The 21,191-nt window shown below is 43.5% G+C and overlaps 1 protein-coding gene across 3 annotated transcripts in view; it reads left to right on the top strand.

Moving 5' to 3' along the window:
* The window catches only part of LOC106583117 (solute carrier family 41 member 1), a 67,447-nt gene extending 46,342 nt beyond the window's left edge, over window positions 1–21,105 (top strand). For 2 of the 3 annotated variants that reach the window (XM_014166950.2, XM_014166949.2), the window contains exons 4-11: window positions 11,408–11,479; window positions 12,169–12,313; window positions 12,516–12,662; window positions 13,303–13,450; window positions 14,099–14,178; window positions 16,389–16,523; window positions 16,606–16,754; window positions 16,833–21,105. In XM_014166950.2, coding sequence (XP_014022425.1) covers window positions 11,408–11,479; window positions 12,169–12,313; window positions 12,516–12,662; window positions 13,303–13,450; window positions 14,099–14,178; window positions 16,389–16,523; window positions 16,606–16,754; window positions 16,833–17,018 — 1,062 coding nt within the window. In that variant the 3' untranslated portion in view covers window positions 17,019–21,105. The remainder of the gene's footprint in view (window positions 1–11,407; window positions 11,480–12,168; window positions 12,314–12,515; window positions 12,663–13,302; window positions 13,451–14,098; window positions 14,179–16,388; window positions 16,524–16,605; window positions 16,755–16,832) is intronic. The other variant, XR_001323442.2, reaches the window with a different exon arrangement.
* The last annotated feature ends 86 nt before the right edge of the window (window positions 21,106–21,191 follow it).

The raw sequence follows: 21,191 nt of genomic DNA, 5'->3' as shown, positions 1-21,191 counted from the left end.
TGGCCAGCTGAGATAGATGGGATGGGCTGAGGGTTGGGATGTGGAATTGGAGACAAATGGGAGTGGAGTTGCTGTGCGGGAGATAGAATGCTGGTCAAAGATGACAGTAAAAAAAACATTTTTTTAAACATAATAAAAAGTATGTTTGAATGACACTGAGGGGCAGTGTTTTTACAACTAATGCCGGTTTGTCTGAGGCTGATGCCGTGCAGGTGTTTGTACACATGCATATACACACACTCTCATTCATATAAACGCATACAAGAACACACACATACATGTAATAGTGCCAGACATGCACACAAACATATACAGTTGGCATTGCTGTTATGATTTTAGTTGTCCTTGATGTGCTTTGTTTAAAATACATTTTATAAAGTTTTCTGTCTTTTTTTTTTTTTTCTCTTTAGTTTATTCTCTTGGTTGTTGGTGCATTGGAGGGTTCTTGGGTGGGGAATGGAATTTATTGTATTTTTTATTTATATTTTTCTTCTTGGGGACGGACTGTGGGAGAGGTCTTGAATGGTTGAGGGACAGCTATTGGGGAACTGTGAGGGTTCGGGTTCACGTTTTTGGAAGATCTGTCAACGTGCCTTTGAGCAGGGCATTGACCCTGGATGCTTCTGTGTGTCGCTCTGAATGGGAGTCTGTTGGATGACTGGTATGATGTAGTTGTTTAGCGGCTTCACTGCAAGTATATTGTATGTTTCAGATATTCAATAAAGACAATTTTTAAAAGTTATTGATTTCATGAACCTTATTTCTAAGGCCACATATTTATATGGGCTATGTTCAGCCCTTTCTTGGGTAGCTTATTGGAGATAAACATAATATGGAAAAGAGCAAACAAAGCAAAAGAAAAAAATATACATTCAGCTCTCCATTAATCAGTTGGTATGTGTGTGTGTGTGTGTGTGAGGCGGGGTTGAAGCTACAAACCCATGAGCCTGTCATAGTAGATGTAAGCAATGTCCCAACGCGCACACGGAGCTTTCATGGCTGGGATAAGTTCTTTCCTCTTCTGGCGCACAGCTTCAGGATAGTCCTCGTTGAGGTAGATATACGTTCCTCTCAAGTTCTTGGCTCTTTCCAGAATAGCTACCTTGTCCTTGAACCTCAGGAACTTGACCACTATCAGCCTAGGCCTGTCACCTGGGCCGGTGGTGGCAGGCTGTAGGCAGGCTCCACCTCAATCGGCCGGTGGTCCATCATCAATTTCTCAGAGATCATTTCCCTCACTTTGTCCTCAGACTCCGTCTAGGTCTCAATCTCAGGTTTCTGCAATTCCGTCCACAACCATGTTGCTTTGCCTTGATTGTCCCTCGATTTAGCTGTCATTGTTATCATGGATTCACACACAGAACTGATGTCCTCTCTCAATGACTTACAGATTGCCGACATCTTGCCGTTCTCCTGTTTCACCACATCGAGCTGACCCTGGGACAAATACAAACTGTTCTTCAGGTCCTGGACCTCTCTGGTCAGGTCGTTCATTCTTTTTATTAGTTGAATTGACCAGTATTTGGACAAAACACTTGAAGCTATTTTCTTGTTGTTGTAACAACTTTTTGTTGAACTAATTTTGTTCATTTAAAATAATCTTCACCTGTCATATAGAGACACCACTGTCCTCAACAGTACTCCCGCCGGCTTTGATCTTTGTCATGGTAGCTGCCAACGTAGGTTACGCTGTTACTCTTCGCAGTTCCGACAGGGTAGGTCACAGGGAACATTGAACACAACAAACAGCAGGGATCTAGACAGCCACAAACCCAGGACAATCCGCGGTCCCAGCCACAATGGCTAACCACATTGCGGGCTGTGTTCAAGCCCTCAACAAACCCTGCTAGCTTGATGGGCAGCTAGCTAGCAGCTAGGCTAGCTCCTACGCCAAAGTGCTCCTCAGACCCGGCCTTGGTTGGCAGGATCACTGGACAGAGTGTAGCAGTCCCAGCAACTGATGCCAAATGTGTCATGGGATCCAAACTAAAAAGTTAGCTTTCTTCTAAGAAACTGAATATACTTTCAAAACAAAACTATAATGGCAGAAAGAAGTCCCCGCTTGGGATAACATTTTTCAGAAGAATAATAAATAACTTCAAAATGTAAGTATAATGTTTATTTATTAACCAAATTATGTACAAATGACTTTCATATGAATTTTGAATTCAAAAATTGAGTAACTGTTGTTTATCAGCCCGTTGTCAAGTTAGCTAACATGTCGGATGTGATAGCTAGCTAGCAAGCAGGCGATCTCCTTCTGCTTATTGGTTGTTTAGAGATGAACAACTAAACTAACTAATCATAGATTCAGCAATGTGTCAATTGTGAAGACCCGTACAGTTTTAAAATCATGAAATGGTGAACTTGCTAGCCAGCTGAAGACATGTAACAAATTCTTTTCTTCCATTTGTTTTCAGGGACTAAAGTGGGCACCTGATCGCGTTTCACTCCATTGCATTGGCTCGGCAGGAGAAAACAGTCCTGCCGATTTTAATTTGGTCGGAAGACATTTTAACAACATCTGATGAAAGACTTAGGAAATGCAGCTAGATGTCTTCTGTTCAATTAGTTATTTGTGCATTCTGTTTTGCTAACTAGCTGCATGCAGTGTCTGTTTACCCATCTAATGTTAGCTAACTTTATCTTGCCACCTTCCCTTCCAATATTGTGTTGCACCATTGGGGTTGGTGTTACTAGTTAAAATTAGAGACTAAGTTATTATATTCTTACTTTAAACAACTTGACCAAGCCTGAAAAAATATGCAAAACTGTTAACAAAACGATTGCACATTAATAAGTCATTCCTAAGTGAGGGAAATTGTTGCGGCTTCAGCAACTTGAACCAGCACTGAAATTTGATCAGTGAGGTTCATTTCTTCCCCCTTGTCTGCTTGTTCCAGGTTGAAGTACATCCCACCCTGCAGATGTAAAGAACTTGTCGGGAACCTCCCAGCCACCAGGATCATCACCATATCCCAGTATATTATTTAGGAGTGTTATATAGAAATAGATTCACCCATGTTATTGTTTATCATCCAGATTTGTCAGGACATTGTCATTTATGAAGCTCATTCTAAAATACAGATGTGATTTCTGTCCCAGGGGATTGCAAGTCTTCAATTTAGACCACAATTAATTGAATTTGTCCTCATCTACCAAACAAGTTTATGAATGTTGGAGGTTAATTTCCCTGTCCCTCACTTGGGAATGACTTATTTTGTACAATGGACTGTGTTTTAAGGACTCATGCACAGATACAGGAAAACCAATAAAAATATTAACATTTATTCAAATTACAAATGTTGATGTCTCCACATGTTTCTGGTTTTGAGGCTTGGGCATCTGGTGACCGCAGATCATCTTTCTAATCTCCTGTAAGGAGAGAAAGGCATCAATACTATCACAATGCTGTATTCATTTAATTGAATAGGCACTCAGGGGCCAGTTTATTGGGTACATCCATCTAGTTACGGTCGGACCCACCTTTGCCTCCAGAACTGCCTGAATTATTCTGTATCAAGGGACCTAACGTGTGCCAGAAAAGCATTCACCACACCCTTACACCACCACCACCAGCCTGTACCGTTGACACCAGGCAGGATGGGGCCATGGACTCCTGCTGCTTATGCCAAATTCAGACTCTGCCATCAGCATGACGTAACAGGAACCGGGATTTGTCAGACCAGGAAATGTTTTTCCACTCCTCAATTGTCCATTGTTGGTGATCGCTTGCCCACTGGAGCCACTTTTTCCTGTTTTTAGGAGTGGAACCCTGTGTGGTTATCTGGTGCAATAGCCCATCCGTGACAAGGACCGATGAGTTGTGCGTTCCGAGATGCCGTTCTGCACACCACTGTTGTACTGCGCCATTATTTGTCTGTTTGTGGACTGCCTTTTAGCTTGAACGATTGACCGCTCATCAATGACCTGTTTTCCCCCACAGAACTGCCTCAGACTGGATGTGTTTTGTTTGTTGCACCATTCTCTGTAAATCCTAGACACAGGTGGCCGGCCATTTCTGAGAAACTGGAACCCACGCGCCTGGCACCGACGATCATACCACGCTCAAAGTCGCTTAGGTCACTCGTTTTGTCCCTTCTAACGTTCAATCAAACAGTAATTGAATGCCTCGATGCCTGTCTGCCCGCTTTATATACCAAGCCACGGCCACGTGGCGAACCATTTTCGTGAACAGGGTGGTGTACCTAATAAACTGTACACTGAGTGTATATTCTTGTTTGATATCCATTTATATAATTATATTGGACATGTTATCCTTTAACACATGCCAGTATTTGTTTTGTATCCAATGCATTTAGCTTACATTAGGATGAAGTAGCCTACGCCTTCTAATCTAGTTAGATTGCTTCATATCTCCTTTCAATATTAGTTATCAACATAACATGGTTTTATCATAAACATCAGTGTCATTTAATAATATGCACAGGTGTGATAGTTGTATGAATTAATCAAAATGCAAGCCTACTTACTCATTAGAGAAAAATAAGTTCTTACTCAGTCGGGGTCTCAATTATTATTTTTTAATATATATTTTTTCTTTCGATAACCCTACACTCCCCTAATTGGAGTAAACTAATGAAAAGCACTTAGGCCTCTAGCTTATACACACTATATACATTTTACAGACACAATCTATTTTACATTAGTTATATTTTGTTTGTTTTTAGTCCTGTCCTACCCTCAACTTCTCCCATCTATTTCTGATGTCCATCCAGTTTGATTTCTCATGACCCGCCTCAAGTTTGGAATCCGGCGTCGTTTTGCTTATCAGTTCATAAACAATGTACCATGGAATCGGTACATCGAAAATCTCTTCACAACTATTTTGCAATCGTTATGGCACAGCTGTCAATTTTTTTTTGTCCTGCAATGAAACTATATATATATATTTTTTTTTTTTGCCCAATTTCCTTTAACCCTCTTAGATATTATCCTGACCAACGTGCCCTCTAAATACACCTCTGCTGTCTTCAACCAGGATCTCAGCGATCACTGCCTCATTGCCTGCGTGCATAATGTGTCCGCGGTCAAACGACCACCCCTAATCACTGTCAAACGCTCCCTAAAACACTTCATCGAGCAGGCCTTTCTAATCAACCTGGCCCGGGTATCCTGGAAGGATATTGACCTCATTCCGACAGTAGAGGATGCCTGGTTGCTATGCAAAAGTGCTTTCCTCTCCATCTTAAATAAGCATGCCCCATTCAAAAAATGTAGAACTAAGAACAGATATAGCCCTTGTTTCACCCCAGACTTGACTGCCCTTGACCAGCACAAAAACAACCTGTGGTGTTCTGCATTGGCATCGAATAGCCCCCGCGATATGCAACTTTTCAGGGAAGTCAGGAACCAATATATTCAGTCAGTTATGAAAGCTAAGGCTAGCATTTTCAAACAGAAATTTGCTTCCTGTAGCACTAATTCCAGTTTTGGGACACTGTAAAGTCCATGGAGAATAAGAGCACCTCCTCCCAGCTGCCCCCTGCACTGAGGATAGGAAACACTGTCACCACCGATAAATCCACAACAATAATCTAATTTCAATAAGCATTTTTCTACGGCTGGCCATGCTTTCCACCTGGCTACCCCTACTACCCCGGCCAACATCTTAGCACTCCCTGCAACTTTTGCCTAAGCCTCCCCCCGCTTCTCCTTCACCTAAATCCAGACAGCTGATGTTCTGAAAGAGCTGCAAAATCTGGATCGCTACGAATCAGCCGGGCTAGACAATCTGGACCCTCCTTCTAAAATGATCCGCCAAAATTGTTTCGTGTTGTCTGAGATCCCCAAAGATTTGAAAGCTGCCGCGGTCATCCCCCTCTTCAAAGGGGGAGACACTCTAGACCCAAACAGTTATAGACCTATATCCATCCTGCCCTGCCGTTTCTAAAATCTTTGAAAGCCAAGTTAATAAACAGATCACCGACCATTTTGAATCCCACCGTACCTTCTCCACTATGCAATCTGGTTTCCGAGCTGGTCCTGGGTGCACCTCAGCCACGCTCAAGGTCCTAAACGATATCATAACCGCCATCGATAAAAGACAGTACTGTGCAGCCGTCTTCATCAACCTGGCTAAGGCTTTCGACTCTCTCAATCACTGAATTCTTATCGGCAGACTCAATAGCCTTGGCTTCTCAAATGACTGCCTCGCCTGGTTCACCAACTACTTCTCTGATAGAGTTCAGTGTGTCAAATCGGAGGGCCTGTTGTCCGGACGACCTCTGGCAGTCTCTATGGGGGTGCCACAGGGTTCAATTCTCGGGCCGACTCTCTTCTCTGTATACATCAATGATGTCGCTCTTGCTGCTGGTGATTCTCTGATCCACCTCTACGCAGACGACACCATTCTGTATACTTCTGGCCCTTTGGACACTGTATTAACTAACCTCCAGACGAGCTTCAATGCCATACAACTCTCCTTCCGTGGCGTCCAACTGCTCTTAAATGCAAGTAAAACTAAATGCTTGCTCTTCAACCGATCGCTGCCCGCCCGTCTAGCATCACTACTCTGGATGGTTCTGACTTAGAATATGTGGACAACTACAAATACCTAGGTGTCTGGTTAGACTGTAAACTCTCCTTCCAGACTCACATTAAGCATCTCCAAAACAAAATCTAGAATCGGCTTCCTATTTCACAACAAAGCATCCTTCATTCATGCTGCCAAACATACCCTTGTAAAACTGACTATCCTACCGATCCTAGACTTTGGCGATGTAATTTACAAAATAGCCTCCAACACTCTACTCAACAAATTGGATGCAGTCTATCACAGTGCCATCCGTTTCATCACCAAAGCCCCATATACTACCCACCACTGCAACCTGTATGTTCTCGTTGGCTGGCCCTCGCTTCATATTCGTCGCCAAACCCACTGGCTCCAGGTCATCTATAAGTCTTTGCTAGGTAAAGCCCCGCCTTATCTCAGCTCACTGGTCACCATAGCAGCACCCACCCGTAGCATGCACTCCAGCAGGTATATTTCACTGGTTACCCCCAAAGCCAACACTTACTTTTGCCGCCTTTCCTTCCAGTTCTCTGCTGCCAATGACTGGAACGAATTGCAAAAATCTCTGAAGCTGGAGACTCATATCTCCCTCTTAAACTTTAAGCATCAGCTGTCAGAGCAGCTTACAGATAATTTCACCTGTACATAGCCCATCTGTAAATATCACACCCAACTACCTCATCCCCATATTTTTAGTTACCCTCTTGCACTTTTGCACCCCAGTATCTCTACAGTCTTCCCTGTGGCTCAGTTGGTAGAGCATGGTGTTTGCAACGCCAGCATGAAATGAAATGAAATGTATTCACTACTGTAAGTCGCTCTGGATAAGAGCGTCTGCTAAAATGACTAAAATGTAAAAAATGTACTTGCACATCTATCATTCCAGTATTAATGCTAAATTGTAATTATTTCGCCTCTATGGCCTATTTATTCGCTACCTCCCTACTCTTCTACATTTACACACACTGTACATAGATTTTTCTATTTTTCTTTTCTATTTTGTTATTGACTCTACGTTTGTTTATGTGTAACCCTGTGTTGTTTTTGTCGCACTGCTTTGCTTTATCTTGGCCAGGTCGCAGTTGTAAATGAGAACTTGTTCTCAACTGGCCTACCTGGTTAAATAAAGGTTAAATAAAAAAAATATAAACAATTTTGGTCTTTAATGCAGGGCCGACAGACAACTTACTATTGAGAGTAAGAATAGTACAATACACCAGGTGCAATTTAAAAATATGGTTGTGCATCAGCAGTTTTTCTCATGTCAGTCACTGACAGTCACTCAATTAGTCATGTCAGCTAAATTTTTTTAGATTGGTAGTTAGGCCATATTCACACTACGAGAGATGAAGGAGAGTCTGAGGAGTGGTGTGACGAAAGATATCTACTTTTGAATTCACATCAAATCATTGCCTTACCTTTCGTTGTGACTGGCAATGCAAAATTCTTGGTCCACAGCTCAAATTTTTATCAATATCATAGAAGTCATTGTATGAGGTAAAAGCAAATAGAGACTGAAAACATTGATAATTCCCTTGGGAGTTGCTTCTTGCCTTGTGGCTCAATACAGTCAAGCAAAGAAAAACATTTTGAGATTTAAAGCTACGGTGATGATCTCAGAATGCAACAGGCTGTTACTACAATTACAGGTAGTCCAAATGTGGCCATGGGAGTTCCCTTTTAAAGAACACTTTTTGGTTCCAGGAAGTACCGTTTTGGGTTAAATGTAGAATCCTTTCCACAGAGGGTTCTACATGGAACCCAAAAGGGTTCCACCTGGAACCATAAAGGGTTATCCTATGGGGACAGCCAAATAACCCTTTTGGAAACCTTTTTTTCTAAGAATGTATTCCTAGAACCATGTGGTAACTAAAATTAGTAGCTCACTGCTGCTATTAAGCACATCAATCCACACATTCCTTCCACTGGCTTGTGGGAAAACAGCCTGACAAACACAGCAGAATGTGATAAACTTTTCCAGTTCTTTCCTGTCCTGACTATTGACTTGTGTTGCAGGTGAATTGAGTGTAGGGCTCCCAGATATTGCTATGATGGATAACCCCCATTCCAGGACTGGAAGGATGGATGCATTCTTTATGTAGCAAAGTCTTACTTTACTGCTTTCCTTGCTGTTCACACTTGGTGGCAGCCAGGTGACTTGAGCGTGTATGGTCTGGCAGATGAACTGTGTATGTCATTTGTTTGGTGTGACATTAGCCTACTCCCGTTCCACCTAGAGTTATTATTTTTCTTGGAGGATCTTGGCTGGCTCCAGTCAGCCACGTTTGGTTGTTTTTGTTTAGGGGTTGAGGAGAATCTGGGCTAAACTCTCTCTCCTTTCTACAAACAGTTGTTTTCGTAACTCTATGATCCTGGCGTTTGAGCCTAATTGACTATTGGAATAATCATATTTAGTGGATGACAGCAGGCTGGCATTACCGCATTAGCTACCACATAGTGTCTAGAGCCAGCTTACTGTAGGACACTCTCTGACATCCATTATTTGCATGGTTTAATGTAAATGTTCATAATAAACATATCTGCTATTCCTGCTCTCTTTCTCTCTAAGCCTAAAAGAGGGATGAGTGCTAGGTTAACAAAAAGATAGCTGGGTAGCTATTGTCATGACGTTGGCCTCTTTTGGTACAGGGAGGACAGTTGACCCCCCCCTCCCGTTTGCACTACCACCCAACCTACCTTCCCCCAATCCACCCTGTGTGTAAAGGGTCGTAAAAACTCTACAATTCCAGGAGAGTCTCTGGCCACATGGCCCATAGAGACACAGGAAATTCTTCCAACTCATAGAATTGGAGAGCCAAGCGACATTTTGTGTTCTGGAGAAGGTATGGAAGATTGGTGAAGGTGAAGAATCCAGCTATGAACTGATCCGCTTGGTACAATTTTGTGATACTCAGAAGAGACAATATAGCCATATTACCATAAAACTGTTTATATAATAGACTCAGTTTAAGACTTGCATCATATGGGTGTATGGAATGTATTAATAAGGATAAAGCTTTTGTAAGACATTGAGATGTAATGTGATAGATTTGGTTACAGAAATACAATTCTAACTCAGTCATAGGCACGCCCCCAGGGACCCATACAGGACCAGGCGTCATTTGACAAGCCTGTTCTATGGGCACTATAAAACACCCCCCGATTTACATTTCTTCAGACCAGGCCTACACTCCGTGGCCTATAGGGTAACATCCAATTCCTCTACTGAAAGTGAACCATACCACGTGGTTAACTTTTAGACTATTGATACCGACAGAATAAGAATGTCTTTGATATTAATTATTAGTCTGCAGCTAAGTAAATTATATCATTGAACGCGAAGACCAACGAAACAACCATTCGATGACGACATTAATGAATGTCGCTCTGAAAGATTCATTCTAACCGAGAGAGAGAGAGAGAGAACGCGGACAAAACTTCCCAACAGAACCGAACTCTCCAACAAAGAACGACGACACACTGAGCGTAAATATATATTGATTGCAATTGTTCCCGAATGAGTGAGCCTTCAATTGTTAATATTAATGAACTCTGTGTAACTTCTGAGCCTGACCGTTTATGATCCATTGTTCAACAGGCCGACCTGCCTGTTTAGCCCACAAGGGCACATTCCGATACCAATCCTTTGTGACGATAATTACTGTTTGTATGTTTTTCTGTTAATTACTTAGTGTAGTAAATAAATGATTTTAAGACAATTGATGTATGGATGATTTTAGTAAAGACTGGGTTCGTGCAGATACAACAATTTACGACGTTTGGAATGAGACTGGACTAGAGGTAAATACACCATTTAAACTAGAAGATAATCGGCCTATACTATAATAGAATATAATATTATAGTACAGGAAAGTTATATTAGGAAAATTATAGCTTTGTAATCTGAATATTCTCCTTGGTGCCCCGATCTCCTAGTTAATTACAATTAAACGATTAATCAGTTTAATCGCGTGATAATAATTACAGGGAGCTAATTGATAAACATATCTTCAGTTTAATGGTAACCCAAAGACACGACACTAGTTACTGTCATTTACTGTCACACACTAAACCCTTAGACACTGCCTTATCTCACCACCAGCGCATAGCCTTCAACAGCTGGGAAAACACACACCAACCGAAAAACAACCAAGGCTAAAGCCTGTGACATTGTGGCCTATTCTGGCTGAGCCCTTGCTGCCGTCATCACGCCGTCAGTGGCGTGTGAGCGTATGGTTTCTTTATTGTTTGGGTGACTGGTGTGTGTAGTGTGACCTGCCCTGTCTCTTATCTCCCTGCCTTGCACCCCCTTATCCAGCATGCAGCCGACTCCACTCATCTCTCTCTGTACGCATGGGTTTGAAACACGGCCCCTGAAGTCTCAGCCTTCCTCTTTCAACTCGCCTACCTGACAGACACAGATACAGACACACGCCTCTGAGCAGATTGGTCATTAGGCTCATAGCCTCTGACACACACTGTGCCTCTGTTGGACAGCCACTTGATGCTTAAGACCATGAATGTGAGAGACGTGTGGGTGTGTGTACAGAGAGAGATGAGATAAGTGGAGTCGGCCGCAGGGTGGAGGGGTCAGAGCTTCTTTGTCAAGAGAACTGAACCCTGATTGTTCTGACAGAACCCAGGGCCTATGACACAGCGCGCGCGCACACACACACGTTTTCATGTACATGTATACACACTCAATTGTACAGATTCTCAGCTTTTGAAACATCTGGTTACTTTTTCTCGATTCAAACCGTGGCCAGTCAGACATAGTTGAGTTCTGTGGTCTTGGTCTCATGGTAATCTGTGTTATAGTTGTGTTATAGTTGTATCGTGTTCTCTTACGGCCTCCTGCGTCTCTCTCTGCAGGCTAATATTGGTCAGATGGACTCAGCCAAGGACATGTGGAAGATGATCGTTGGAAACCTCGCCCTCATCCAGGTAAGGAAGGAAGAAAAGGAGAGCCGCACACTCTAGGAGCTCAGATGCAGTAATTTAATATCCTAATAACCAACGTTTCGACAGACAAACTGTCTTCTTCATTATACCCTGATGAGGACAGCTTGTCTGTCAACGTTGGTCAATAGGATATTCAATTATTGCACCTGAGCTCCTAGAGTGTGCAGCTCTCCTTTTCTTTTTCAAGTGTTCTACTCCGCTAGCCAGCACCTCGCCTAAACATTATAACATCCCACCACACCTGCATGGAACACAGAAAACCATTCAACACATTCTGAAACAAAACATGTGTATGGAATGATGGAACACCGACATAAAAAATAACAAAATAAGTCCAATCACAGTGTGTCCTGGTGAGGTGACATTTTGTTACCATAACTGGACACAGTCAGATGTACAAGTGCTCTTATGTGTAATATTGGACTGGTTCCTGGATGCCCCCTAACCCCAGCACTTTGGATCCCCGTCAGTCACATAACCTGCTAGAGGGGGTCACTGTGTGCTGGGTCAGCTCACCAGGGGTTTACAGTATCCACTCTCACTCACACACACAACACACACACACACACACACACACACACACATTAAGCCTCCTCAGGTCGAGGAGACCTTTACTCCAGTGACACACACGTATAGTTTACAGTACCCCTTCTCTCTCTGCCTTCTCCCAGGTCCAGGCCACGGTAGTAGGGTTCCTGGCGTCCATCGCCGCGGTGATCTTTGACTGGATCCCAGAAGGGAACTTTAGACTGGGACATGCTATCCTGCTGTGTGCCTCCAGTGTGGCTACCGCATTCATCGCTTCTCTGATACTAGGTACCACTAGAAGAATAACTATATCAATAATACTGTAAACATTTTTCAGACTGTAATTGTTCATATGCACATAGTAACCCCAGATACGATTTAACAACGATTCAACTGTGATCAAATGAAAATGGACATTATATGTTACACATTTCTATAAAGCTGATTATGATTGGTGTGTTTAAAATTAAGCCCCTCCTTCTGTCTGCAGGGATCATTATGATTGGTGTAATCATCGCATCCAGGAAGGTGGGCATCAACCCTGACAATGTGGCCACGCCCATCGCTGCCAGTCTGGGAGATCTGATCACCCTCTCTCTGCTGGCTGGCATCAGCACAGGACTGTACAAGGAGCTGGGTACGCACACCCACACACACACACACACAGACACTTGAGATTACAGAACTAAATAGAACACATAGTACATGCTTGAGATACATATACACTCAGACACACTTATCACTCACATACACACATCTCACCAACACCCACTCTGCATTATACTTATCTGTCTCACCCCAGGGTGTGAGTGTGGCTGAGTATCTGAACGGCCTTTTCAGGCAGTAAAAGTCCCAATGGAAACACTTTAACTCGACCCTTCCTCGCTTGACACTAATAGAAGGGATCTTATTTTAACATAGGCCTACTTGAGGTTTGATTCCACCACTAACCTCACAGTGGTAGGGAATGTGTGTATGTCTTAGTGTGTGACCCCACAACTATGTCATCTACTGTTAGTTCAGTGATAGTGTTTTCACTGTCAACACACCCTGTGACGTGTGATGTAGAATAACATGTTTTTCACATCACACCTCATTGACCTCACCATCACATATAAAAAGATGGAAACACTCATGGTGGAAGAGTAATAACACATTTCCCATTCACAAACAGCGTTGTGTACCATGCGTTGATAACCGTTTTTATATTGAGCTGAGGAAGTGTGTGTGTGTATAGCGTAACAAGGATGCTGACTCCCGTGTGTGTTCTCTTATAGAGTTTAACGACTATGCCAACCCGTTGGTGTGTGTTGTGTTTGTGGCGCTGACCCCTCTGTGGGTGCTTATTGCTCGGAGGATCCCCTCCACCAGAGAGGTGCTCTACTCAGGCTGGGAACCTGTCATCATTGCCATGGCAATCAGCAGGTGCAAGACCCATGTCTCTCCTCTCTCTCACCTTCCTCTCATCTGTGTCACTGTTCTCTTACCTGTTTTACCTTCCTCTCATCTGTGTCACTGTTCTCTTACCTGACTCATCTTCCTCTCATCTGAGTCACTCTTCTCCTACCTGTTTTACCTACCTCTCATCTGTGTCACTGTTCTCCTACATGTTTCACTTCCTCTCATCTGTGTCACTGTTCTCCTACATGTTTCACTTCCTCTCATCTGTGTCACTGTTCTCCTACATGTTTCACTTCCTCTCATCTGTGTCACTGTTCTCCTACATGTTTCACTTCCTCTCATCTGTGTCACTGTTCTCCTACCTGTTATACCTACCTCTCATCTGTGTCACTGTTCTCCTACATGTTTCACTTCCTCTCATCTGTGTCACTGTTCTCCTACCTGTTATACCTACCTCTCATCTGTGTCACTGTTCTCCTACATGTTTCACTTCCTCTCAACTGTGTCACTGTTCTCCTACCTGTTTTACCTACCTCTCATCTGTGTCACTGTTCTCCTACCTGTTTTACCTACCTCTCATCTGTGTCACTGTTCTCCTACATGTTTCACTTCCTCTCATCTGTGTCACTGTTCTCCTACCTGTTTCACCTCCCCTCCTCTGTCTCTCCTCAGTGTTGGGGGTCTGATCCTAGATAAGACCGTGTCCAACCCCAACTTCGCTGGCATGGCTGTCTTCACTCCTGTTATCAACGGTAAGACTCTCTCCTGGCACTGAATACTCTGCACACAACCGCTGATGCACAACCGCTGATGCACAACCGCTGATGCACAACCGCTGATGCACAACCGCTGATGCACAACCGCTGATGCACAACCGCTGATGCACAACCGCTGATGCACAACCGCTGATGCACAACCGCTGATGCACAACCGCTGATACACAACCGCTGATAGTGCATTCGGAAAGTATTTAGACTTTTTACACATTCTGTTATGTTACATCCTTACTCTAAAATAGATTTTTTTTAAATCATCCTCATCAATCTACACACAATACCCAATAATGACAAGCAAACAGGTTTCTATAAATGTTTGCAAATGTTTAAAAATAAAAAAACTGATATAACATTTACATAATTATTCACACCCTTTACTCAGTACTTTGTTGAAGCACCTTTGGCAGCAATTACAGCCTCGAATCTTCTTGGGTATGACGCTACAAGCTTGGCACACCTGTATTTGCATTCTTCTCTGCAGATCCTCTCAAGCTCTGTCAGGTTGGATGGGGAGCGTCGCTGCACATGTATTTTCAGGTCTCCCCAAAGACTTTTGATCAGGTTCATGTCCGGGCTCTGGCTGGGCCACTCAAGGACATTCAGAAAATTCTCCCGAAGCCACTCCTGCGTTGTTTTGGCTGTGTGCTTATGGTCGTTGTCCTGTTGGAAGGTGAACCTTCACCCCAGTCTGAGGTCCTTAGTGCTCTGGAGCAGGTTTTCATCAAGGATTTTTTTTATTTTACCTTTATTTACTGTAACTAGGCAAGTCAGTTAAGAACAAATTCTTATTTAAAATGATGGCCTCCCAAAAGGCAAAAGCCTCCTGCGGGGATGGGGGCTGGAATTAAAAATTAATTAAATAAAAATATAGGACAAAACACATCACTACGAGACAACACTACATAAAGAGAGAGCTAAGACGACAACATAGCATGGTAGCAACACAACATGACAACAACATGGTAGCAACACAACATGGCAGCAACACAACATGGTAGCAGCACAAAACAGGGTACAAACATTATTGGGCACAGACAACAGCACAGGGCAAGAGCAAGAAGGTACATCACGCAAAGCAGCCACAACTGTCAGTAAGAGTGTCCATGATTGAGTCTTTGAATGAAGAGATTGAGATAAAACTGTCCAGTTTGAGTGTTTGTTGCAGCTTGTTCCAGTCGTTAGCTGCAGCGAACTGAAAAGAAGAGCGACCCAGGGATGTGTGTGCTTTGGGGACCTTTAACAGAATGTGACAGCAGAACGGGTGTTGTATGTGGAGGATGAGGGCTGCAGTAGGTATCTCAGATAGGGCGGAGTGAGGCCTAAGAGGGTTTTATAAATAAGCATCAACCAGTGGGTATTGCGACAGGTATACAGAGATGACCAGTTTACAGAGGAGTATAGAGTGCAGTGATGTGTCCTCTAAAGAGCATTGGTGGCAAAGTAGATGGCCGAATGTTACAGAACATCTAGCCGCACCCTTACCTGCCGATCTATAAATTATGTCTCCGTAATCTAGCATGGGTAGGATGGTCATCTGAATCAGGGTTAGTTTGACAGCTGGGGTGAAAGAGGAGCGATTTACAATAGAGGAAACCAAGTCTAGATTTAACCTTAGCCTGCAGCTTTGATATGTGCTGAGAGAAGGACAGTGTACCGTCTAGCCATACTCCCAAGTACTTGTATGAGGTGACTACCTCAAGCTCTAAACCCTCAGAGGTAGTAATCACACCTGTGGGGAGAGGGGCAATCTTCTTATCAAACCACATGACCTTTGTTTTGGAGGTGTTCAGAACAAGGTTAAGGGCAGAGAAAGCTTGTTGGACACTAAGAAAGTTTTGTTGTAGAGCGTTTGACACAAAATCCAGGGAGGGGCCAGCTGAGTTTAAGACTGTTTCATCTGCATATAAATGGATGAGAGAGCATCCTACTGCCTGAGCTATGTTGTTGATGTACATTTAGAAGAGCGTGAGAGAGGAGAGACGGATTAAAAAGGTCATAGATAGGCTTGTTACCTTTCACTTTGTCATTATGGGGTATTGTGTGTAGACTGAGTAAATGTTTTATTTAATCAATTTTTGAATAAGGCTCTAAAGTAACAAAATGTGAAAAAAATCAAGGGGTCTGAATACTTTCTGAATGCACTGTACACTATGTCTCATATGTGTGCTGTATTGTGTGTATGCCAGGTGTGGGAGGTAACCTGGTAGCGGTGCAAGCCAGTAGAATCTCCACCTATCTGCACATGAATGGTATCCCCATGGGAGACCCTGACCCCAACCCCAGGAAATGCCCCACCCCCTGCACCTCCTTCTTTGGTTCCAGTGAGTATTGATTCGTTTTATAAAAAGGTACAATATTGGCTGATATTGACTTAATTGATTTCTCTCTCTCTCGCTTTCCCAGATGTGAACTCTCGTTCGGCACGGGTGCTCTTCCTCCTGGTTGCTCCAGGTCACCTGGTCTTCCTCTACACTATCAACTCCATGCAGGGAGGACACACCACGCTAACATCCATCTTCATAGCCTTCTACATGGCTGCTGCATTACTGCAGGTACACACACACACACACACACACACACACACACTCACACCCCCACACACCCTCACGACTCTCCCTCTCTGTCTCTAGGTGTTGATCCTGTTGTACCTGGCTGACTGGATGGTCCACTGGATGTGGAGTAGGGGGATGAACCCTGATAACTTCTCTATTCCTTACCTGACGGCCCTGGGAGATCTGCTGGGGACCGGCTTCCTGGCCCTCTGCTTCCATGTCCTCTGGCTCATTGGAGACAGAGACACTGACGTGGGAGACTGAATACACACACCTGGACAGCATACATACACAGCATCAATGCCGGCTCACCGGAAACAACCTGAACAACTGAACTGTACAGTATCTCCCTCTGGACATCGCAACAACTGAATGACTTTCAGACCCAGACCTCAACCCTGACCCCTTGACCTCCAATCTCCCCTCAAACCCCTCCCCCTGGGTCACAGACTATGCCATTTATTTTTATTTGACTAAATAAGAGTTCTACTACTATTGTTTTTATTGTTATTATGATGACGATGATTATGATTATTATTGTTAATAGTGAATTTGATATGAATCTATATCTGTTTTACTGTTGGACGGGTGAATCCTCATTATTTTCAATGGGGACATTCTCCCTTGGGCCAGTCACATTGGCAGCATTTGTAAAGATGAGATCAATCTTAAAGACTTGAAATGAAGACAGACAGCAAAAAAACTCACACAAGCCTAGAATGCTTAATCACCAAGTGCTATACGTATAAAGAGATTAATACATTTTTAAGGGACCCTTTCAATTCGCCTTGCCTTGAGAGTAGTGATTCTGTGGGGGCAGCTCCACAGGGGCCCGAACCAGAATGTAGAGACCTGAATCTGCTTAGGTAACAACACCCCAGCCCTGTCAAAGGATGTCTGAACACTAACCTGAACAGAAACAGGATGTTTTAACAACTCTGGGTAGAAGTTGCCCTTAAGCACAGATCTAGAATCAGTTTACCCTCCCCAAATCCTAACCTTAATCATTGGGGAGGGATGAAAACATAACAGGCCCTGTATCAGTGGTAAGAGGCAACCTCAACCTAGTCCATGGACATAGGTCCTGCCAGATTGTACGGTCAGGTGCCACATTATGTTTCATAGGTCACCAAGTAGGTGCCAGATCGTACGGTCAGGTGCCACATTATGTTTCATAGGTCACCAAGGAGGTGCCAGATCGTACGGTCAGGTGCCACATTGTTTCATAGGTCACCAAGGAGGTGCCAGATCGTACTGTCAGGTGCCACATTATTTTTCATAGGTCACCAAGGAGGTGCCAGATCGTACTGTCAGGTGCCACATTATGTTTCATAGGTCACCAAGGAGGTGCCAGATCGTACGGTCAGGTGCCACATTGTTTCATAGGTCACCAAGGAGGTGCCAGATCGTACGGTCAGGTGCCACATTATGTTTCATAGATCACCAAGGAGGTGCCAGATCGTACGGTCAGGTGCCACATTATGTTTCATAGGTCACCAAGGAGGTGCCAGATCGTACGGTCAGGTGCCACATTGTTTCATAGGTCACCAAGGAGGTGCCAGATCGTACGGTCAGGTGCCACATTATGTTTCATAGGTCACCAAGGAGGTGCCAGATCGTACTGTCAGGTGCCACATTATGTTTCATAGGTCACCAAGGAGGTGCCAGATCGTACTGTCAGGTGCCACATTATGTTTCATAGGTCACCAAGGAGGTGCCAGATCGTACGGTCAGGTGCCACATTGTTTCATAGGTCACCAAGGAGGTGCCAGATCGTACGGTCAGGTGCCACATTATGTTTCATAGATCACCAAGGAGGTGCCAGATCGTACGGTCAGGTGCCACATTATGTTTCATAGGTCACCAAGGAGGTGCCAGATCGTACGGTCAGGTGCCACATTATGTTTCATAGGTCACCAAGGAGGTGCCAGATCGTACGGTCAGGTGCCACATTATGTTTCACACTCAGTTGGAGGGTTGTTTCTTGAATTAAAGTCAACCCCAATTCTTGCCAACCATGTCCTTGGTGGTCCTTGAGGCCTCAATGCTCAATAACAAGGTTTCAACACCTTGTTCTCCCCTAAATCCTCCTAAAGGGCTACGATTGTGACATTTCTTCAATTAAATGTGTTTCTTCTTTGTTTTCACACAAACACTTAGACAGAAAATTGTGCTTTGCTTGTCAGGCTGGCCATCTGTTTGTGGCAGCCTGTTGGTTACACACTGCTTATCACTGGATTCCCTGAAGTTAGAGTGGCCTTACTGGGAGGCTAGAGGGAGGTCAGAGAGGGTAGGGACAGAGCACTTATTGAGACAGAGGCCATTCCAGGTGACATCCTATCTAGTGCAAGGACTTGGGAGCATATGTTAAAGGGTGGTGAAAGTTGTCCACTTGATCACGCTGTTGCCTAATGCTGTAGTGACAAGACCTGTTTGGTGTGTTCTCATTACAAGGCTTTAATGGGCTTCATTAGTTAGTGAGGAAAGACAGGATGTTGAGGGAGGAATTGTCAAACCAATATTGCCTGCTTAGGAATATCATGCAAACATCTCGCGCTCTCTCAAGCTTTCTCGAATGGTACAAACAACGTCAGCGATCTTCTTGAGTTGAATCAACTCAAGGCCTGTCCATGCTGACTACCACATTTCCGTAATGTCTGTTGTGCATTGTACATACACACTGTGCAGCTGACCTACAATATCTGCCACATAGACACCATGCTTCAAAACGGCCTCCTATCCTACCCACATTTACATACTGTCAGTATAGACACTCTAATTCTCGTAAGCAGCAGAGCCCAGCTTGATGGTGAAATGCATGTGTTATCATCTGATGCTTTGTTATCTGGTGTTCAATGTATGTTGTTTTAAGGGGCCAGCAGAGTGCATGTGCAGGGCACATAACATCAATATGCAAAACTTGTGCATTATGAGTTAAGTTTCCTTCTCTTTAAAATATAATGTATCCTTCTTAGGTTTGACACATTTTACAAAGTGGAAGTTGTGTCCGTTATTAGATGTATTCTTTAACTTCATCATTTTTCTTAATCCTTCTGTGATCTTATGTGTTAGTCATAGAGAATGATTATGTCATGTTTATGATTGAGGCAGCCCCAGTGGGGTATAGTGTCACTGTTGGAAAGTACTGTAATATACACACACAGGCACCAGAGGGCGACATTATCATATGAGTGAATATGAGACAGTGCTGATGGTGATCGAGGCTGTTCACTATTCGCTTCATCTAGATTCTAGAACCTGTATCCAAGATTCTAATGTAGAACCTGTGTTTTCTAGATTCTAGAATTTGTATTTTCTAGAATGACATACCTTCTGGATTCTAGAGCCTGTATCCAAGATTCTATTCTAAAACCTGTCCTCTGTATTCTTGAAGCGGAACCCTGGATCTAGAACCTGGGTTCTCTCTGCTGTCTTACTGAACCTGTGCCAGCGTTCTGCCCCACTACGGATAAGAGGTTGTCAATACTTCTTCAGGGGGAAGGAATGCTTTGTCTATTTATTTTTAGATGCACACAAAGCAAATTGTATATACTATATTTATTCTATAAATAAGGTGTTTATTTTTCATTTAATTTTGTCTCGGTTCTGTGTCGCTGTTTTTGTAATTGATTCTCATTTAATTTTTTTGTTCATCCTTTTTTTGTGTCGTATCCAGCCAGTAGAGCTTCAGCGCTGCCGCGGTAGATTAGCGCCTAGGCTAACAAACAACAGTGTGCGTGTCTAATATCTGATGAACCTCACACACCTTACATCCCCTGCCCTCGGGCAGGGACCCAAACATAGAAGGCCTTAACCTATCAGGAGCCAAGCTCAACACATAGTAACCAATCAGGAGCTAGGCTCACCACAGAGTAGAATCTCTCTAATTAGCTTTTATTAATAACTGATATAGCTTGATTTGATGTTGTGATGAATGAATAAATAGTCTATGAGAGAGGCTGCATGACTGCAGTGGTTGGGGATCACTAAGGCCAGAACCTTTAATTGAGAACATAAATGAATAGATGGATATTGTAAACCGAAGGCTCTGACTAGAACAGACTAGTGGTCAGACAACACAGAGGTATAACGGACTGATCATTTCTCTATAACCCCATTCCTCACCCCCACCTCCCAGACAACACACACACACACACACACACACACACACTACTAGCACAAAATGTCCATACAGATATATTGGTTACAAACACACACGCATACACTGTATTTGGAACTGTGTGCTCCCCCTGCTGTCCCCCCTCTGTAACCCTGTAACTATAGTGGGGTTCACAATCTGCAGGAATTTATAAATTGCTGGAAATAAAGGACTATATTATTTTGTACCACTCTTCTGTATTGCTGTAGTCTTCTGTGAGTCACTGTGTGTGATTGTATGGGGGGGCTATAGCTGAATTAAGAGAACCTAAGAGCTGG

The sequence above is a fragment of the Salmo salar genome, chromosome ssa22 (genome assembly GCF_905237065.1).
Source record: "Salmo salar chromosome ssa22, Ssal_v3.1, whole genome shotgun sequence".
Classification (NCBI taxonomy): domain Eukaryota; kingdom Metazoa; phylum Chordata; class Actinopteri; order Salmoniformes; family Salmonidae; genus Salmo; species Salmo salar.
Note: the sequence above shows the minus strand (reverse complement) of the source record. Positions and strands in the feature narration are given on the sequence as shown.